The sequence below is a fragment of the Bombyx mori genome, chromosome 18 (genome assembly GCF_030269925.1).
Source record: "Bombyx mori chromosome 18, ASM3026992v2".
NCBI classification, from domain to species: Eukaryota; Metazoa; Arthropoda; class Insecta; order Lepidoptera; family Bombycidae; genus Bombyx; species Bombyx mori.
The window spans coordinates 4,658,057-4,677,519 of record NC_085124.1 but is presented as its reverse complement, the minus strand read 5'-3'; the positions used below and the strand labels follow the sequence as shown (position 1 = coordinate 4,677,519).

The window sequence follows — 19,463 nt, the reverse complement described above, 5'->3', positions numbered from 1 at the left end:
TGGAACTTCATAGATCAGCGCCATCTATGTTCTTTACTCTATACTAAAATGTACAAATGACCATGCTGTTACCGCTACAGGGCGCGTGGTCAAACAAATTCTATCATCCGCAAAACTATCATCCACACTAGATGGCGCTAGATGACACAAACATACAATATGATTCTTCATCGGTATTATTGAAACATTTCAAACATTGACAGCCTAATTAAAATTTGTTACATATTACAACAATAAAAATAACATTTAAGGGAGGCATAGCCACATTAGTATTCAATTGAGATATATAACTGATATTTCTATTTTGTTAGCGGCATTCACGATGTGATTAATGTCTATAGTGTCCAAATACACCTGCCCTGGTAAAACGGGAAAGGCCTCCGGGCACACTAGTAAATTCTCATACATAAAAAAGTGTCCAAATTAAACCGGTAAACAAAAAATAAAATAAAGGTTATTGACACGTACCTTTTTCAGCGTCTTATTCACTTCATCCGGGCTGGGCATGTAGAAATCCACAATTCCGAGTAAGCAATCATCGCATCGGCAAACGTCACTAGGCAGAGAGGACATCGACCCGAAGCTGCTGCAACTATCCATCGAGTCCGCTCTGACCAGTTTCCCCGTGCTCAGGGCTTCCATTTTGGCCACCAGCAACGACTCCATTAGAGATCTAGGTCGAGCCGGGGAGCGGGAGCGTCGTGGAAAATCTGGGGTTACAGGTCTAAAGTCCAAGACGTCTGGTGAGAGCGGCCGGTGTCTGGCGAAGTTCAGCGAGATGTCGGGCGACAAGGCTCGTCGGGTGATATCTGGTGAGCGAGGAGGCAGCTCCGCGGAGGACGCACGCGACAGTGGAGGCGTCACGCTGCGACAATGCGATGACGTCATCTTCGTACCCCGCATTTGTGTAGTAAATTTTTCACTATTTTAATTTCACTTTTACGAGAACTCTGTCACTTGTTTTTATAATCAAGAAGGTTGCTACTCCATAGTCAAAAATTAATTTCGCTTAATAATGTTGTCGGCTGCGAATACCGTTTATGTTATGAATCAAGATGATGCTAGTGTAGACCGAGCCAATCTTACGTTTTTAACTTATTAATTTATTAGCTGAGATTTATTATTTTACTGGTGGTAGGACCTCTTGTGAGTCCGCACGGGTAGGTACCACCACCCTGCCTATTTATGCCGTGAAGCAGTAATGCGTTTCGGTTTGAAGGGTGGGGCAGCCGTTGTAACTATACTGAGACCTTATACTTATATCTCAAGGTGGGTGGCGAATTTATGTTGTAGATGTCTATGGGCTCAACGCCCCTAGCGGCAAACGTACGCAAACGATCCTATTTCATACAAATATGAGCTAACTTTTACGTTGTCGAGATCGTTAAAAAACTCGCACTAAGCACACGGATCATCATTAGTCGCGGGCCCACCCGCGGCGCACACACATGTACTAAGTGCTATTATAACCGCGTGTTGGAATTGTGCTCTACATGGCTCAGAATGTGGGCCTGGCCTCTCGGATATGGAACATTTTATTGCGACAAAAATGCTCAGTATCTTCGTGCTTGCTAAATAGTTTTGGGGTAGCGTGAAATGTATTATTTCGAAAACGGGAGTGGCTTCTGTTGATTTTTAACACGCTTTTATTATTATTATTATTATTTTAATTTATTTATTGTGGGCTGATAAGAAGAAAAAGAAGTATGTATTAGTATGTAACAGAATATTTGAACATGATTTTGACCCCCTTCAAAACGTCGGATTAACGCGAAATATGGCATACTTATTAAGGACCGATGACAATTCAACAATAAAATTTTTTTTTAAAAATAAAATTGAAAATCGTTTAAAAAAAACTAACAAAATACCCTTTTATAGAAAATCCAACTAAGAAATAGAAAATAAATATTAATAAATTTGAATTAAAAATAGTGTAAGAAAAAAAGATGTTATTGTAAAAAAAACCGTGGGGTGCATGGTATCAGTAGTTATAAATATGTTATGAACAGATATGAGTAGAAGGGTTATTTATTGTGATAATATCCTGAAAAGCATTAAAAACATCAAACTATTATTTATGTATTTCAAAAAATAATCTGAATTGAAATACTAAAGTTCAAGTTTCCAATGCAATTCTTGTGATATGTCAAAATTAAAAAAAAATACCACCAAAAGCAATGGGTATAGGATAAAATATTAATTTATTAAACAAAATAACGAGAAATTGAGAAATTAAAGTTAACCTTCGAATGTGCTTAATAAGAATGAATTTCCTTAGGACTTTAAGAACGGATTTTGGAACAGTATCGTTAATGTATGTTCATACGTTGGATGACGAAGGACGTCATACGATGTTTAAAAAACTGTTTTATTTTATATACTAGGGGTGGCCAACTTGATTAAAACCAAGATCTACTGTTTACTGATGAAACAGTCTACGATCTACCGATGCTATTTCTTGAAATTTAATGAAACAGTGTAGTTTTTTTTTTGTTGCTTATATGGGTGGACGAGCTCACAGCCCACCTGGTGTTAAGTAGTTACTGGAGCCCATAGACATCTAGAACGTAAATGCGCCACCCATCTATAGATATAAGTTCTAAGGTCTCAAGTATAATTACAACGGCTGCCCCACCCTTCAAACTGAAACGCATTACTGCTTTACGGCAGAAATAGGCAGGGTGGTGGTACCCACCCGCGCGGACTCACGAGAGGTCCTACCACCAGCTCAGTATACAAATAAGTAGTATATTTTCTTTTATTACAAAGATTAAAATAAAGCTGAAATTATATAATAAAAGAGAACTATAGTGTAGAAGAGAGGATAAATAATGCGTCGTAATGGTCATTAACAAATGATACAAGATGAAGATGATGCGTGCAGCAATGGTTAATTACGTTGCGCAGTCTGTTGTATGTACTTATATTTTTTAGTCTTGCCACGATCAACTGAACTAATAGCCACGATCGACCGGTCGATCGTGATCTACCGGTTGGCCACCCCTATACCGACCGATTGTCAAGGTTTGCAATGGCCGAAAATCGTTGATAACGAATAAAGAAACCTATAACGCCAATTCCAGTCTCCTGAAGAGAACCTCACGGAATTTAATTATGAACACCAACACTAAAAATAACCGGGCACTTTAAAGGAGATCTTACAGGCACCGATAATCATTAACATTCGCGTAATTAGGAGCAATTAATTCAATACGCAATATAGAAGACGCGAATTAACTTAATCGCCTTAATACCGGATCGCTTCGAACGCGAACATTTGTGATATTAGAACATTACAACTGTCTTATTTATTAAAGACCTACTATCAAACAATACGCAGCCAAGAACTACAAAGACTACATAACATAGGAAACATATTTGATCACTATTTTGCACACGAAACTTTATATGCGATATGATTTTTTTTATTATTCAGATGGGTGGACGAGCTCACAGCCCACCCTGTGTTAAGTGGTTACTGGAGCCCATAGACATCTACAACGTAAATGCGCCAACCACCTTGAGATATAAGTTCTAAGGTCTCTGTATAGTTACAACGGCTGCCCCAACCTTCAAACCGAAACGCATTACTGCTTCACGGCAGAAATAGGCAGGGTGGTGGTACATACCGGTGCGGACTCACAAGAGGTCCTACCACCAGTAATTACGTAAATTATAATTTTGCGGGTTTGATTTTAATTACACGATGTTATTATTCTTTCACCGTGGAAGTCAGTCGTGAACATTTGCTAAGGACATATTTCATTAGAAAAATTGGTACCCGCCTGCGGGACTCGAACATCGTTTCATCGCTAGATACGAATGCACAGGACGTCTTATCCTTTAGGCCGCGACGACTTCAAAAGAACTTGAAAGACATATTTAACGCATGCGCATGTCATTCGAGCCTAATTCCGGGATTCCCCCCGGATCCACTCTCGGTGCTTTTGTACTCTTCAAGCACAAGTTCGATGGGCGAACTAACCCATAGACACAACCCACTGAGTTTCTCTCCCCACTCAGTGGGTTGTGTCTCTGTTGTGTCTCGATAGTGGGTCGATTATGACCTGACAGTAGAAGCAATGCTCTTGCTAGGGCTAGTGTTAGCAAATTCTCTCAGATTGAACCTATAAGCTTACCCATTGGTAAAGACCGAGGATAATCGAATTATATATTATTATTATATCATTTAAATGCGTTTTTCATTGGTTCGATTAAATTCTCTGTGAATTTAAATAGGCAAATGTAAAGACTGCCGAGTTAGATTGTAACGAAAGATGTGTGCCAAACTGTTTACGACGTCCGCTTATTTAGCTGTTTAACTATCTAATAAATTATTCACGGTATCTATACCTACGTTTAGGCTTTTGCAAATCGCGTTTTGGATCTTTGGATTATAGACAGCGTTTATTTTTTAATTTTATTCGTTTTGCGTGCGCAGGTAAGTTAGTTCACGGTCCATTGCTTGTCACGGCTATCGGAACTCATAGGCATCACACCTGCATCAGATCGGAACTAACCCGAACACTGAATATCATAACAACTACATATGCGACTTGGACACGACAGAACACAGGCTCGTTGTCTGCTGCGTACGGGATGGGCGGCGCCTTATCCTATTTGTAAAAAACGGAACCGACTTATCACTGTCACAACGTTCGGCTTTTTTTCCCTACCTATAGCTGAGCCTTGACGTGCAGATGAGCTCACCGCGCTTAAACCGGGAATGTTGCTAACACTGTCCCTAGCAAGAGCAGTGCTTCGCAGAATCTACCATCGGATCGGAAACGCGAACCACTGAGAAGATTCGGCGAGAAACTCAGTGGGCTATGTCTGTGGGTTAATTTACTCGTCGAGCCCTTCGTCGGTAGCGACGGGTTCGGCGAGGACGGTGACCGGACGTTTGGCTGCGATTTTCTTGCTCAATGCTAAACCGTCGCTATTGAGCTGGGAGCTTGGATAGGGCTCTCGCTTGAACTTTAAGTACTTTAGATCCACATATGCCAGTTAAGGGACCGGCTAGAGAGACCTATAAAGACGACTTTTAAGCTCCCCGATGTGTACCTTGCGAAAGAGAAACCAAGTGACGGATGACCGCACTTTCCGACGCGTGAACTCATCACCCATCATTCCAACATTCACCCAAGGAAAAGAAGAAAAAAAAAACCTATTAACAACGAGCATTTCAAAATTCCGTACCAACATAACACAATTTCTACAGCAACAAAAACCCTTGGATATAAACGTAATTACAACACTAGTATTCAGCCTGACACGAGCTTTATTAACTTGTATGCGTTTTCGCCATATACGTCTCACAAATCGTAAATAATATATAAACGGGAATGTGAACTATGGACGTTTGTGTATTTGGCCGCAGACTGTTTCGTTTTATGGAGTGTTATTGTAGTAACTTGTAATAGTATATGACATAATGAGGTCAATAAATCACGGGATATTAATTTGAAATTTGTTATCATTTTCGTGGCGGCGAATTGAAAAATAAAATCGTCGTAGCTTATAAAACATTGGAAAATATGAAGAATATTGCGAATGGATTATGTATTTTTAAAATGTTAGCATAGTTGATTTAGTAATCAGTGAACTGCTCTTCGTAAAGAAGTGATACTCTACAAAACTTGCATAGGCACGGGCATGAGCTATGCAAGTGTAATTTTCGCTCACGCGGCCCGCATTGTGCTTATACCTCCAGGTCATTTAATCCCATTTCTGCAGGGCAACCGTCGGATCACCGTGGTACGTGAAGAATGTCGATCTTCACACCGACATAGATCCCTTAAGTAAGTATCTGAAGCGTCAGAACGCTCATTCGAAAAAGCGGAGCTACACAACGACCCTTTCATCGTACCCTTTCTTTCGCAATTCTTTCAGGTTGAGCCCCGTGAGGCTACTAGTAGATAAATAAGAAAAAGCACAACAGGAGGTCAGAGTACGTTAGGGGTCGATCCGGTATCTTGGAAAAATGATTTATTCGTAGTTAATTCTTTAATGAAGAGTTTTTCGTTTACTTATGGTTCGACACAAGGAACGGCCTCTTAAGGCCCTGTATTTATATATACCCTGTATGACAAACGAATGTAGTTTACAAAATTCTATGCAATATCGAGAACGTAAAGTTGTATACCTCCATTTTTTTTTAAAAACTTTCACACTATTTCATGACAATGTGTTATTGTTCTTTATGCTAAGAACGGTAGACAGCGGCTTGGCCCTGCCCCTGGCATTGCTGAAGTCCATGGGCGACGGTAACCACTCACCATCAGGTGGGCCGTATGCTCGTCTGCCTACAAGGGCAATAAAAAAAAAAAACGTAACTATACTTGAGATCTTAGAACTTATATCTCAAGATGGGTGGCGCATTTACGTTGCGGATGTCTACGGTCTCCAGTAACCACTTAACACCAGGTGGGCTGTGAGCTCGTCCACCAATCTAAGCAATAAATAAAAAAAAGAACGGCTACAAGAATATGTGTATATATATATCGGATTAAAATACAGTTAGATTTTTTTAAATTAACCTTATGACGCGACATGTAAAATAAAAATTGCATTATATGTGTGCCTTATGCAGTAGATAATTTATTAATAACTCAACTATGACCTGTAACATTTAAGTGAAATACTGCGCAATATATAAATTGCACGGTTAGAACATATACATAATAATTTTAATATTATCATTTAGTTAGACGATATAAAGTATACTGATGTCTGTTTCTATGGTTGCTATTTATCTCTATCAATATAAATAATAATGCTCAGTTTTATAATTTTGCACTGAATTTAAGTTACATTGATGACAATCTCTGGGCTCCCGGAATTAGGGACATAGGTTAAAAAATTGCATAGAAAAGTCATGAACAGATGTTAGTAGATTGACGTAATTAATACATATCTTAAAACTTAATGGTAATAATCTATATATTAATACGTGAAGCAAAAACTTTGTATCCCTTTTTACGAAAATTGCGCGGACGGAGGAGTATGAAATATTCCACACTTATACAGAATATAGAGAAGAAGTGCACAATGCTAATATTTTTTTTAAATAATGCATAAAAGATACATTAAATCAATAAAGAAAACATTACACACACTACATACCATGTATTTGACGCACACACGCATGCATACTATTTATTGTCAAACTTTTGTTCTTGACGTCTGTTGTCAAATTGAGAATAGAATATGGTTTGTCTTTGTTAAAAATTTTTATATAGTGTAGTCTTGGCGAAATTTGTGATTATCGAAGTATAAAATACAATCATAATAGTGTACAAAATTACAATTCCAAATTCATTATAGTCGAATTTCGACTAATGCAGGACCTCTAGTCTAAATAAATAATAGTCGAACAAAATTTTTACCGATAAGAGACGTTCAAGATTGCAAATGCGAATTTCGCAATCGCGAACCTTTGGTTCAGAACCGACAGGCGTGCCAAATTAAATCCTTTCACGAACATTAATTATAGTTGTTATTTGACAAATTACTTTTCGTAGCAACTTGTAATTTAATCAACAGGCGTTCTCGTAAATGCAACAGTTGTCTGTGTGACGTGCGACATTAAGTAAGGCTACCAGTAATTGTAGGTTTCAAGATTAGATAAATTCAAAATGATAAGTTTTTTTGTTGTTGTTTAGTTGTTTTTTTTTTATTGCTTACTTGGTTGGACTAGCTCACGGCCCACCTGATGTTAAGTGGTTACCAGAGCCCATAGACATCTACAACGTAAATGCCGCCACCTATCTTGAGATATGAGTTCTAAGGTCTCAAGTTACAGCGGCTGCCCAACCCTTCAAACCGAAACACATTACTGCTTCACGGCAGAAATAGGCGGGGTGGTGCTACCTACCCGTGCGGACTCACAAGAGATCTTAACACCAGTAATTACGCAAATTATAATTTTGCGGGCTTAATTTTTATTACACGATGTTATTCCTTCACCGTGGAAGTCGATCGTGAACATTTGTTAAGTACGTATTTCATTAGAAAAATTGGTACCCGCCAGCGGGATTCGAACATCGATGCATCGCAAGATACGAATGCACCGAACGTCTTATCGTTTAGGCCACGATGACTATAAACCTATTATATAATATATAAACCTATATGCTATAATTACATAGATATCTGCGTAATTCCTCGTGTTAAGGCGTCGTTTGTCGGTAATTTGTTTAATGCTAAAATGGTTAACTAGCACAGCTCTGCTAATGGTGAATGGTTACCATCACTCATGGACGTCGGAAACAGCAGGGGCTCAATTAAGTCCTTGCCTACCACTGACTTTGAAGAAGAACATGTACTAAAGAACTAAAAAGCACTAAAGAAACACCGTGGAGGGAAAATTCATTCCAAAGTCGGATGGTACATAGCAAAGAAGTCTCTAGAAATCCACTGTGGATAAGCGCAATGCCCTTCGAAAGATATTAAGCGCAATGCCCTTCGAAAGATATGAAAAGTAATGCATTGTGGCCTACTGTAAAAGATGACGTGCAGAAATCAATGAATCCAAGTAATAATTGAGAAAACACCTTTTAAAATTATGAGATTGTTTGAAGTGTTCTTTTAGTCAGTTGAGAGTTGTTGATCCTGAGATACGCATTATAGGATGTCATCAATGTGTACACAGAATTAACTGTAGCCTATAGGTCTAAGCCGTCTAAATAAGTACACTATCAAAATAAATTTTTATGTTAATATTTAATTAATCAATTACATATATAAGATTGAATTGTAATAGAAGAACGCATAAGAACTGCTAAGGGTTGTGAATTTTTTACTCATCTATAAAACCAGTGACACGCTTTTGTTATTTATTATTAATTTAGTTTCAGAACGAGAACCACATTCATTAGTTCAAAACAATGGAAGATTTCAAACTGTTTGATTTTTGAGTCTATCACGGAAAATCATCTTGAAATCGAATGTAAGTAACGAAATTTTAGAGAAAAATCTAACAATTTAAATCAATTATTAGGAAATGCTAATATGTTTAACGGGCTTAATGATTATTTTCTGGTAATTTGACGCAATAGAAATTCGCAGTAGAGACCTTCGTCGTAATGTGACCGGACTGTCATTAGTTCGCGTAAATCTTAAATACTCAAAACTTGTTTAACTTTTTTTTTTTTTTTTTTTTTTTTTTTTTTTTTTTTTTTTTTTTTTTTTTTTTTTTTTTTTCTCGGGCCGGGGGCCGAACCTCCTGCGAGGTCCCCGCGCCTAGGGGGCGCGCGGGGTATGTGAGACTCAACGATCTGCAGGTGTTGAGAGCAGATCGCGGGCCCAAGGATTTTAGGGCCCACCCACTAAACGACTCCCCTGCACTCTTACACCCGACGTCCGATCTCCGTCCGGGGTCAGAACCCGTTCAGAGTAGGGGGGTTCCCGCGGTCAACACTACAACCAGACACGCGGCGCCACCCCGAGGACGCCCGACCGACGGGTCGTCGAGGCGATAGTCGACGACCAACGACGTCAGTCTCCGCGGTACGGCGGCCCTACCAGGCCGCCCGGGCGGTACCGCTGGTGTTCCGGGATACCCCGCTGGGCCAGAACCAGCCTGCCGGGTCGGAACGCGATACACCGCCGACCGGGTTGCTCTTCAACAGTATGTTCGGCGACGACAGCGACGACGAAAATGCGGACTGCATCGCAGTCCGCAGCCGCCGACGCGCCGTCCCGTCCTCCTGGTGCCAGCGCGCTAGAGTGACGGTAGCGTGCGGCGCAGCCTCAACCCCCTTAGGTCGCCCCGTGACCATCACCGGGAGGAGACTGCCTCCTCATAGGGGCTGGAGCTGGACAAACGCCCTCCTCCGACCCCCGGCCCGACGGCGGCGGCACGGCGCCGAGAGGGAAGAAGAGCTCTCCCTCTCCCGTTCCGCCGCCTCCTTCTGCGAGAGGGTGGACTCGCAGAAGTCGAGCATCGCCTGCCAGGACTCGTCGCTGCCGAGCATCGTAGCCACGACGGTCGGAAGCGACAAGTCCGGTCCTATTTTTGCAACGAGGACGCGGCGCTGCTCCGCGAAAGCGGGGCAGTACGCGAGCGTGTGCTCCGCCGTGTCCTCGTTGCAGCCACTGCAGTGGTGGCACTTCGGCGTTGGCTCCCTCCGGGTGACGAGGTGCAGGTAGCGACCGAAACAGCCGTGTCCCGTGAGCACCTGCGTCGCCCGGAAGGTGAGACGTCCTCGGTCGCGATTCACCCAGTCCGAGAGGACCGGGCGGATCGCCTCGACGGTCCGTCGCCCGTAGGCGGGGTCCGCCAGGCGGCGAGACCACGCCTCGAGCACGGCACGCCGAGATTGAAGCTTCCGCGCTCGAACTTCCACCGCGCCAGGACGCGGCTCCCCCCTGGAGCGGAGATCGCATCGCCACGCGTAATCCGCAGCGAGCGCCTCCGCTTCTAGGTCCCAGGGAGGCGTCCCAGCTAGCACGCACGCCGCCTCGAACGAGACGGTGCGGTATCCACGAACCGCCCTGACCGCAATCGCGCGCTGCGGACGTCGCAACGCCGCAACGTTGTCGCGAGTCAGGGCGTGGCACCACACGGGAGCCCCGTACAGTGCCATCGACCGCACCACCCCCGTGTAGAGGCGGCGCACCACCACGTCAGGCCCCCCGACGTTCGGCAACAGCCGACTCAGCGAGCCGGCGGCCGCCATCAATCGGGGACCTAATCTCTCAAAGTGAGTGCGGAAGCTCCAACGACCGTCCAGTACGAGACCGAGGTACCGTAATCCGGTCGCCTCGATCTCGACGCGAACGCCTCCGATCACAAGGTGGGCCCCCTGAGGCGGCGCTCTCCGGGCCCCGTGAAACAACAGGGCCTGGGATTTATCGAGCGCCACCTCCAGACCCAGCCTTCGAATCCTGCCGATGACGAAGGCCACCCCCGCGCAGGAAAGACGGGCAGACTCTCGCAAGTCCCTCCCCTGGGCCACGACCAAAGTGTCGTCCGCGTAACAAACTACGCTCAGACCCGGGAGAGGAGCACTTAGGGCGCTACGCAGGACCCAGTCGTAGCCGATGTTCCACAAGAGAGGGCCAAGAACCGACCCCTGTGGAACACCGCGCTGGACGGGGAAGCGGAGCACCGCCCCACCGTGCCCGGTGCACACGACCGACCTGTCCTCGAGGTAGGACCCGATCAGCCGACGGAGATACGCAGGGACGCCGTGATACTCCAGCGCCCCTGCGATCACCGACCAGGGCAAGGTGTTGAACGCGTTGGCGATGTCGAGGGACACCGCCAGTGCAACCCCGCCCTGGCCGACAGCCTCATCAGAGAGGGCACGCACGCGCATCACCGCGTCGATGGTCGAGCGGCCCTCCCTGAATCCGAACTGCTCCGCTGACAGATCGGGTCCCACCCCCGCCAGATGCTGGACGATGCGGGTGGCCACCACCCGCTCGAGCAATTTTCCCGCCTCGTCCAGCAGCACGATGGGACGATATCCCGCAGGTGAGTCCGCGGGGCGTCCCTCTTTCCTTAGCAGAACAAGTCTGCCCGTCTTCCACTGCTTCGGAAACCGTCCCGACTCGAGGCAGGCTTCATAGAGCCACGATGCGGAGGGGTACCCTAACCGGGAAAAACGTCCGTAACGTAAGATTTTTATTAGTAATGCACACAGTGTACGACTTAACTTTGTAATAATGTACAAAAAAGAACATATTTTTTTATCATTCATTGACCACGATCTCAGAGCGTTCGTTTGCGCAATACACTAACTTTTATGCAAACAACCGTGAATGAAGTGTACCACAATAAGTTCGCACGTTACCGAATGACCGTGGGTTGTTGCCAAACCTCCAGTTTTATTTTCCTTATACCTCGAATATAACTTAAAATTAATATTTTTATAATAAAGAACTTCGTTCCTATCCGGTGTCCCACGACACCACAATCCTTTTTTTTTAAATCAAATATTAATTGGCTTCAGATATTATTTTATGACCCCAATTAATGCTGAATCAAAACTCATAGATACTATGAACTATGGTGACCGGATGGAAGGCATTGTAGGCAGCGGCTTCGCTCTGCCCCTGGCATTGCTGAAGTCCATGGGCGACGGTAACCACTCACCATCAGGTGGGCCGTATGCTCGTCTGCCTGTAAGGGCAATAAAAAAAAAAGGACTATATTCTCCTGTATTCCACGGTCCTTTCTACGGTGCATACAGTATAATAAAATAAGCAAATAGTCCAACATAATTCGCTCGCTTATTTAATAAGATTACTACATTTACACATAGTATCGCTCCAGTAAGTACTTAACACCAGGTGGGCTGTGAGCTCGTTCACCCACCTAAGCAATTAAAAAAAAAACATACAAATACAACAAAAATTGTTATAAGACAAAGAAAATGTCGCGGAATTATAAAATCAAAAATAATATAAATAATCCAAAATAACAAGCGTCTTTCAGATATATCCAAATGGACATAATATTTAGCATACGATCTCGAAATGAATTAGCAATGATTCACAAAATAAAAAAATAAATAAAAGCAATCACCATTACTGTTATACAAAATACTGTCTAAGCGTGACAGAGTCGTAAATCCTGCACCCAATAAATTCTTCGCGGAATTATATAGATTTCAACACATTTAATGCATACAAAATTACATTGAACGCACACCCGACGGCTATATTCATAGATGTAATACTAACGAAATGTTTATTATTATTATCATATGGCAACATAAAATTTGCAAATAGGTAAATTTGATTGGGGAAACGGCTTAATTTAGAAAGAAAAAAAAAACATTATTAGCCCGAATTGGTATATGGTTTAGTATAACAATTAAATTCATTTATAGTGGAATTCGCGGTCTCGTGGAAAGCGACGAAGAGTTCGACATGCGTATTAGTAAGACTTCTCAGGTTGAGCCCCGTAATCACACCTACCAGTCCGCGTGTAGTTGGATATCTTTACCGACTAGACGCGTCGTGCCGAGCAATGTCACAGGCAATCGGTAAGCTGCGGCCTGGCTCCGCCGCCTCCTGGCATTTCTGAAGTCCATACGCAACGGTAACCACTCACCATCAGGTGGGCCATATGTTCGACATGGTGGTTACTGGTGGTAGAACCTCTTGAGAGTCCGGTGGTACCACCACCCTGCCTATTTCTGCCGTGAAGCAGTAATGCGTTTCGGTTTGAAGGGTGGGGCAGCCGTTGTAACTATACGTGAGACCTTAGAACTTATATCTCAAGGTGGGTGGCGCATTTACGTTGTGTATGTCTATGGGCTCCAGTAACCACTTAACACCAGGTGGGCTGTGAGCTCGTCCACCCACCTAAGCAATAAATAAATAAAAAGTAAAAGCAAGCGTTCCTCTTTCACCATACTGACCCGCTGCTCTAAGGACCGGGATAGTAAACTGGCCGGAATTTTGAGCCTCTATGCGTTTCAAGTCGATCCAAGAAGACGACATGTAAGTTGCTCCACACGCATCTTACTACGATGATCGTCTTTGCCGATCGAGAGTTGTAATAGTGGCGCCAACGAATACTAGTTCAGCGTTCCGTAAGGGAACGGTTGTGGGGGTAAAATGCAAAGGAAACATCAGCGCAGAACCCGTACCTTTTCCCCCCGACTTCGATTGTCTATCTCATTCGAAACAACTGCCTAATCCCTACCACCTTCTTGAAATCGGATCAAGCTTTAAATCACTTGCGAATTAGACAGTAAACTTCATTATTTATGACAGCTGTCAGAATAAAAAAGAATTATTATTGATTAGTATCAGAGTCAAATAGTGAAGCAATAAAAGTAACATTATTCAAAAAAGTTTTTGAATACTATTTAAACTGATTATCTGTTGATTCATTTCTTAAGTCGATGTGTAATTAGCAATATGTACAGGAATTGCAAGTACTTACGCCAAATTTTGTGTATGCTCTTCAATCATATACATACATAAATATGTCATTATTTTATTATTATAATATCTGTTTAATGGGTAGATGGTTGAAAACGGTTACGGGAGCTCATGGACAACACAACGTGAATGCCTCGACCAACCTTGAGGTAGGTATATTATCTTGCTTAGGTACCTAATCACGCAAATTACAATTTTTTACAGTTTTTATTGCACGCCACTATTCCTTCATTGGATATATATTATTATTAATATTCATGAATATGTATAAAGTGTGTATTTCCTAACAAAAATTGGTATTTGTCTGCGGGTTTTGAACACCGATATAGTCACATCACTCGTTACGGGTACACCGTGCGTCTTATTGTTCAGGCCACGAGAACTTCAAATAACAAACGGCAAATAAAAAGATAATACATGTTAGCTTCCTAAGCAATCATAGTTCAGCTAAGCCCACAGGTGCGTTACTACCGTCCTACCTATTTCTGCCATAAAACTGCGCGTTCTAATTAGAACGACAGGATTTCTATTATTTCAATAGGATTGAAAACTTAACTGCCTCACAAACAATATCCCATAAACCAAAGAAATAGCCGAAAAGTTCTTTAGTTGGGATAAACACGCATTGTTACATAATATTTTGCTCAAACTAAATTTTAATGAATAATCATTCCAAAAAAATATAATTTTTTCAATTTTCTTTTGAAAATGACCTCAGGTGCCTACCATTAGCTGCCTAGCTGTAGTTGCTTTTTCCATTTTTTCCCTACCATACAATTGGTAGCCGAAGGCCATTCCAGCCACGCCCGGTAGGAGATAGCCGTCTAAGGTACTGCTCAGCATTAAGGAAATGCCGTAGAAGAGAACCCATTCTGAAAGGTAATTACCCAAAATAATGATGATGATGAATAGACATTAAGTACTCTGCTCTGGTGGGGAATGGTTTGGGTGTAAAAAGAAAGGTAACAAGAATGTTTCCGACATTTTCTAGTTTTCAAAAGCTCGGCTTTTTATTCTGAATTCACCACGCAATAAAAATGAAAAGTTAAAACCTTTTTCACGAATTTCGAAACGCATTAACTTAAATGTAAATCAATCAATCTGCCCATCAAGTTTGCTCTCGCACAAAAAAATGGCATGGACTTTGGACAATCAAACCTCAAAGAATGGTTCCCGCTAACTTCTGTTCTTTCTTTATTGCCGTGTTCAACGGGTTGAATTGAACCAAATTCAATTCAGCTCACTCGGAGACTCGCCCCAGAGAGTTCTCTACTTCAGACACAAGCTTTGATCGTCTCTCTTGCACCACACTCCGAGAGAAATTCTGATGGCCAATATATCGCGCATCCCTCGTTCTGTCATTCGCATAGCAATGCATGCCATTAACAGATAGCATGTCATTGATACACGGGATGAAAAGCGTGGGGAAGAGCACCGAACCTTGTCAAACGCTAGCGTTAATGGTCATGGTATCGGAGCAGCAACCGTCTAGAACGACCGTGATGCTCCGCCCTTCCAAAAAGCTTGCGATTCACTTGCAGAGTCCCTCAGGGATTCCGTAAGATGGTAACTTCGACAGAAGTGCCCTATGACAGACCCTGTCGAACGCCTTCGCGATATCAAGGCTTGCAGCGAGAGCCTCGCCCTTGCTCTCCAAAGCTTCAGCCCGCCTGTGAGTAAGGTATACAAGAAGATCGCTAGCTGACGAAGGCATCTGGAATTATTTCTCAGATCCTTCCTTCGGAAACTAACTTTTAGTAATTGGAACCAATGATCCGAAATAAAAAAAAAGGTCCACACGAACTTAATCAAAATCGTCATCCGTTATCACGAAAACAGTAAAGAATTCGGAAAGTTGGAAATAATTTAATGATAATAAAAAACGCGATATTAAACCGTAACAATATTTTTAATTTTGAACTTTTTTTTTTATTGCCTTTGTAGGCAGACTGGCGTACGGCCCACCTGAAGGTGAGTGGTTACCGTCGCCCATGGACTTCAGCAATGCCAGGGGCAGAGCCAAGCCGCTGCCTACCGCTACTTAATGCAGGATTCAATTTGGTGTGAAAACAAATTCACTCGCAAATAAAAATATATAAATATAAACACGGAACTCTAAAACGAGTTGTTCACACAACAGTTACTCGTAAACTGACAGCTATATAAATGTTCGAACGAGAACAAATAATTCATTTATATAATTGCACCTGTACACTATTAAGATCTCTGATAAAAGCTAACAACGTACTGCCTATTTGTCTCTGTCTTGTTTTGGGATCCGCGTCTCGTTACTAAAGTATATTAATTTATTAAATAATGTTTATTTGTTACTTTTACCTGTTTGGTATGAGCTTCACTGCCCTAAAAAATTATGCATTTAGTGGAAGAAAATTAAATTGTCGAAGAATGACAGAACGTTTTGGGATTGTATGTTATGGATTAAGAGTACAGCACAATAACTCAACAGTGCGATCCGCGGAAGTACAATTAATTTTGCGTGATAATCGAAGCGATTAGATGAGTCCTTACTTAATTTACATAAAAACTGAGTAAACTGTCTACCGGCGCCTTTGTCACGCCACTTCCCTCAATGGCTGGAACAATTGAATATGCAATTTCGAAAAGGGCACATGTCGTATATTTTGTCAAATACGTTTTTTCATATACATGTAGTTTTGAGGCTTACCTACACCCATTTTATAATAATTCCAGTAATTTTCAATTGCTAATTAACACTAAAATATATCTCAAAAGTTAATATTTTAAAATTTACACTGCTTTAGAAAATAATCGGTTTTTTTCATTTCCTAAAAATTTTACATTTTCAGAGATGTGCCCTTTTCGAAATTGCTTAGTCAATTGAGTATGAATTTTACATAGGTAGGCTTGTGTGCAAGACAAAAGTAAGAGGAATTTCTATGTGAAATCGCATGCTAATTTACTAAAGTCTTGAGAACAAACTAATAGCTTAAATATCCTGTGTTTATCTGTAAAACAAAACGCTTCAATAAATCTATAGAAATGGGAACGACAATAATTTATTGAATAGAATATCGAACTAAAGCCGATGAAGTTTTCAAGTCTATATAATCTACAAACAATTTGTTATTAGACAAGATCGCTTTATCAGTACAGATCGTACTACGACAAATCGTACGTACAATAACAACTTACGTAAAGGACTGAAAAGAGTTTTAATACCAAAATTAATAAACCAAAATTTGTAAGTTATTAAATATCTGTTACCTTTTTTTTCTGAAGCAAGTTAGATAGAGAGAGAATTATAGTACATACTAACATCGAGACTCAAATGCTTTACAAATTCTATACTATCATACACTTTGCGAGAAAGAGACGAAACATACTCTCCCGTTTCACATCGCAGGGCTGTTTTATTAGCTGGTTCTTTTCACTTAAAATCATCTCTAAGTCCGGTGAGTGGACTTAAAAAGATGTGTGTGTGTACTGTGTGTGCAAGTCACACACGGTAGAAGTGAAACTTATAAAATATAAAAATAATCGCAAGGGTCAACCACTCCGCAGTGCAATGGAGCAGCCGCACCCCGGGGGACAGCCTGCATGATCACGGTATCGCGACGCCAGGTAGGTATGATTTAGCAAGAGAAATACGAGAACGTCTATCACCGTGTAACAACTCGTCACCGCGATTCAGGAATTGTTGAATTTACGTGCAGCGACATGTGTTGATAACAAACTAAATAGAAATAAAATAAACATGGCGCGTAACGGAAAAATGTATAGAAATTAAGATGGCGCGTAACCGAAAAACGTTACATACGTTTTTACATGCTCCAAAATTCCTCCCTACGTCGATAAAGAAGTCTCACTTCAAAAAGCTACTGAACTCTATAAATAAACTAGTTCTGCTTTAGCAAACGGATCGCTTTACACCGTATATTATATTCCTGCGAATGTGACAGCCTGGCAGCTCTAATAACGGTAGCATTTATTTAGTTCCACCACTCATTATCATAGCACATGTCAATAGATAATCTCTGACAAAAAGCTCTTCGAATCCATCAAGTCTGAAGCTAGTTATTGACGACTAAAAGTGGTTGCCGGCTTAAATTGTTTGGCAGGTCTACATCCACTTACCGACCTGAATGCGCGTATCAAAGGGGATTGCCCACTCTCCATAGTGTGCTAGGCCCAAGATGGACATCAAATATTACTATAAAAATGTACTGATTCAAATTCTTAAATGTATTGGATATCTAAAAAATATATTGAAATTGACGCCACTATTATAAAAAATATAATAAAAATAAAAACTCGTTTTGAGGTTAATTTTCTATATAAATAAGTGTCGGATTGTGAGATACTTCAAGAACTTTTCTTTTCTTAATGTTTAAGATGTTCCTAATGTATTTTTATCCAATAGGGTATAAAAACACACTTAATTCTTTAAATATCTATATTTTCTTCATCTTCATACACAATTAGTATCATCTAAAAATAGCAAAGGAGAGCATATACACGGTTTTAAATCTCGGTCAGGGTAAAACCACAATTCACACAATGTTTTTTAGTCGTAGTATGAAACGTTATTGATAAAAGTAAAATAAATCGAAGAAAAATCAAAACACATCCATTTTGTACGCAAGCACAACACCACAAGCAGCAAGCGAAGTATCAGTCAGTCAGATTAAATTCAGTGTTGTCAGTATAAAGAAAAATAATTACATGAAATTCATATATCGATTATTTTTTTAAATAACCGATAATTGATTTATATCTTAATCTTTTTTTTACTAGTACACATTATTTTTTATGTTTTTGTTTTAGGTGTACATATTTAAATAACAATACTAGTAAAGTTTTTTTTATTGCTTAGATGGGTGGGCGAGCTCACAGCCACCCTGGTGTTGCTAAGTGGTTACTCGAGCCCACATACATCTACAACGTAAATGCGCCACCCACCTTGAGATATAAGTTCTAAGGTCTCAAGTATAGTTACAAGTTAAAGTCCAATGGGTATGTCTTCGATGTTATTTTATGTGCATAAAATCCATTAAAATCGTTTGATTAATGATAATACTTAAAATGATTTATTTATATGTTTTATTTATATACTCAAAATATTTACTTCATACGTAAAAGGATTTGAAGCTGGCAATATTTTTCCCGCAAAAATAAAAATCCTTGTTTTTTCAATAGAGTTACTTTTTTTAAACTACTTATTGTAAACTATAGTGGCGCTTATTTGCAAGAAAGTAAATGCATATTTATTTATGACAAAATTAATGCACTAAGTATTTTTTCTATAATCTATTGTCCGCTTTGGGCCTAAAATGGGCCATCCCCTTTACGTTATAATTAATAAGTACTGATTATTTGGGAAATAAAGAAAAATCTTTTTTTTTTAAACTCAACGTCGGCAAATTATTATTTTATTCCGAGACAACTTTCAAACATAGAAATTAAGTCAATATAAACTTTGGAAATTTAAGAATAATGTTACGGGCATATGTTAAAACACGTCATTGATACGATTATAATTCCTAAAGTTCTAATTATCGTCTTCACTTTGATGT

General features: G+C 40.9%; 1 protein-coding gene across 4 annotated transcripts in view; it reads right to left on the bottom strand.

Annotated features, from left to right (window-relative positions):
- Positions 1-19,463, bottom strand: part of LOC101739314 (inositol-trisphosphate 3-kinase B) — a 187,136-nt gene that overhangs the window by 74,169 nt on the left and 93,504 nt on the right. Inside the window, exon 2 of one of the 4 annotated variants that reach the window (XM_021349355.3) lies at positions 469-1,061. The exons of 2 other annotated variants lie outside the window; for them this stretch is intronic. In XM_021349355.3, the coding sequence (XP_021205030.2) occupies positions 469-903 (435 nt within the window). In that variant the 5' untranslated portion in view covers positions 904-1,061. The remainder of the gene's footprint in view (positions 1-468; positions 1,062-19,463) is intronic. One more of the 4 variants, XM_038017327.2, reaches the window with a different exon arrangement.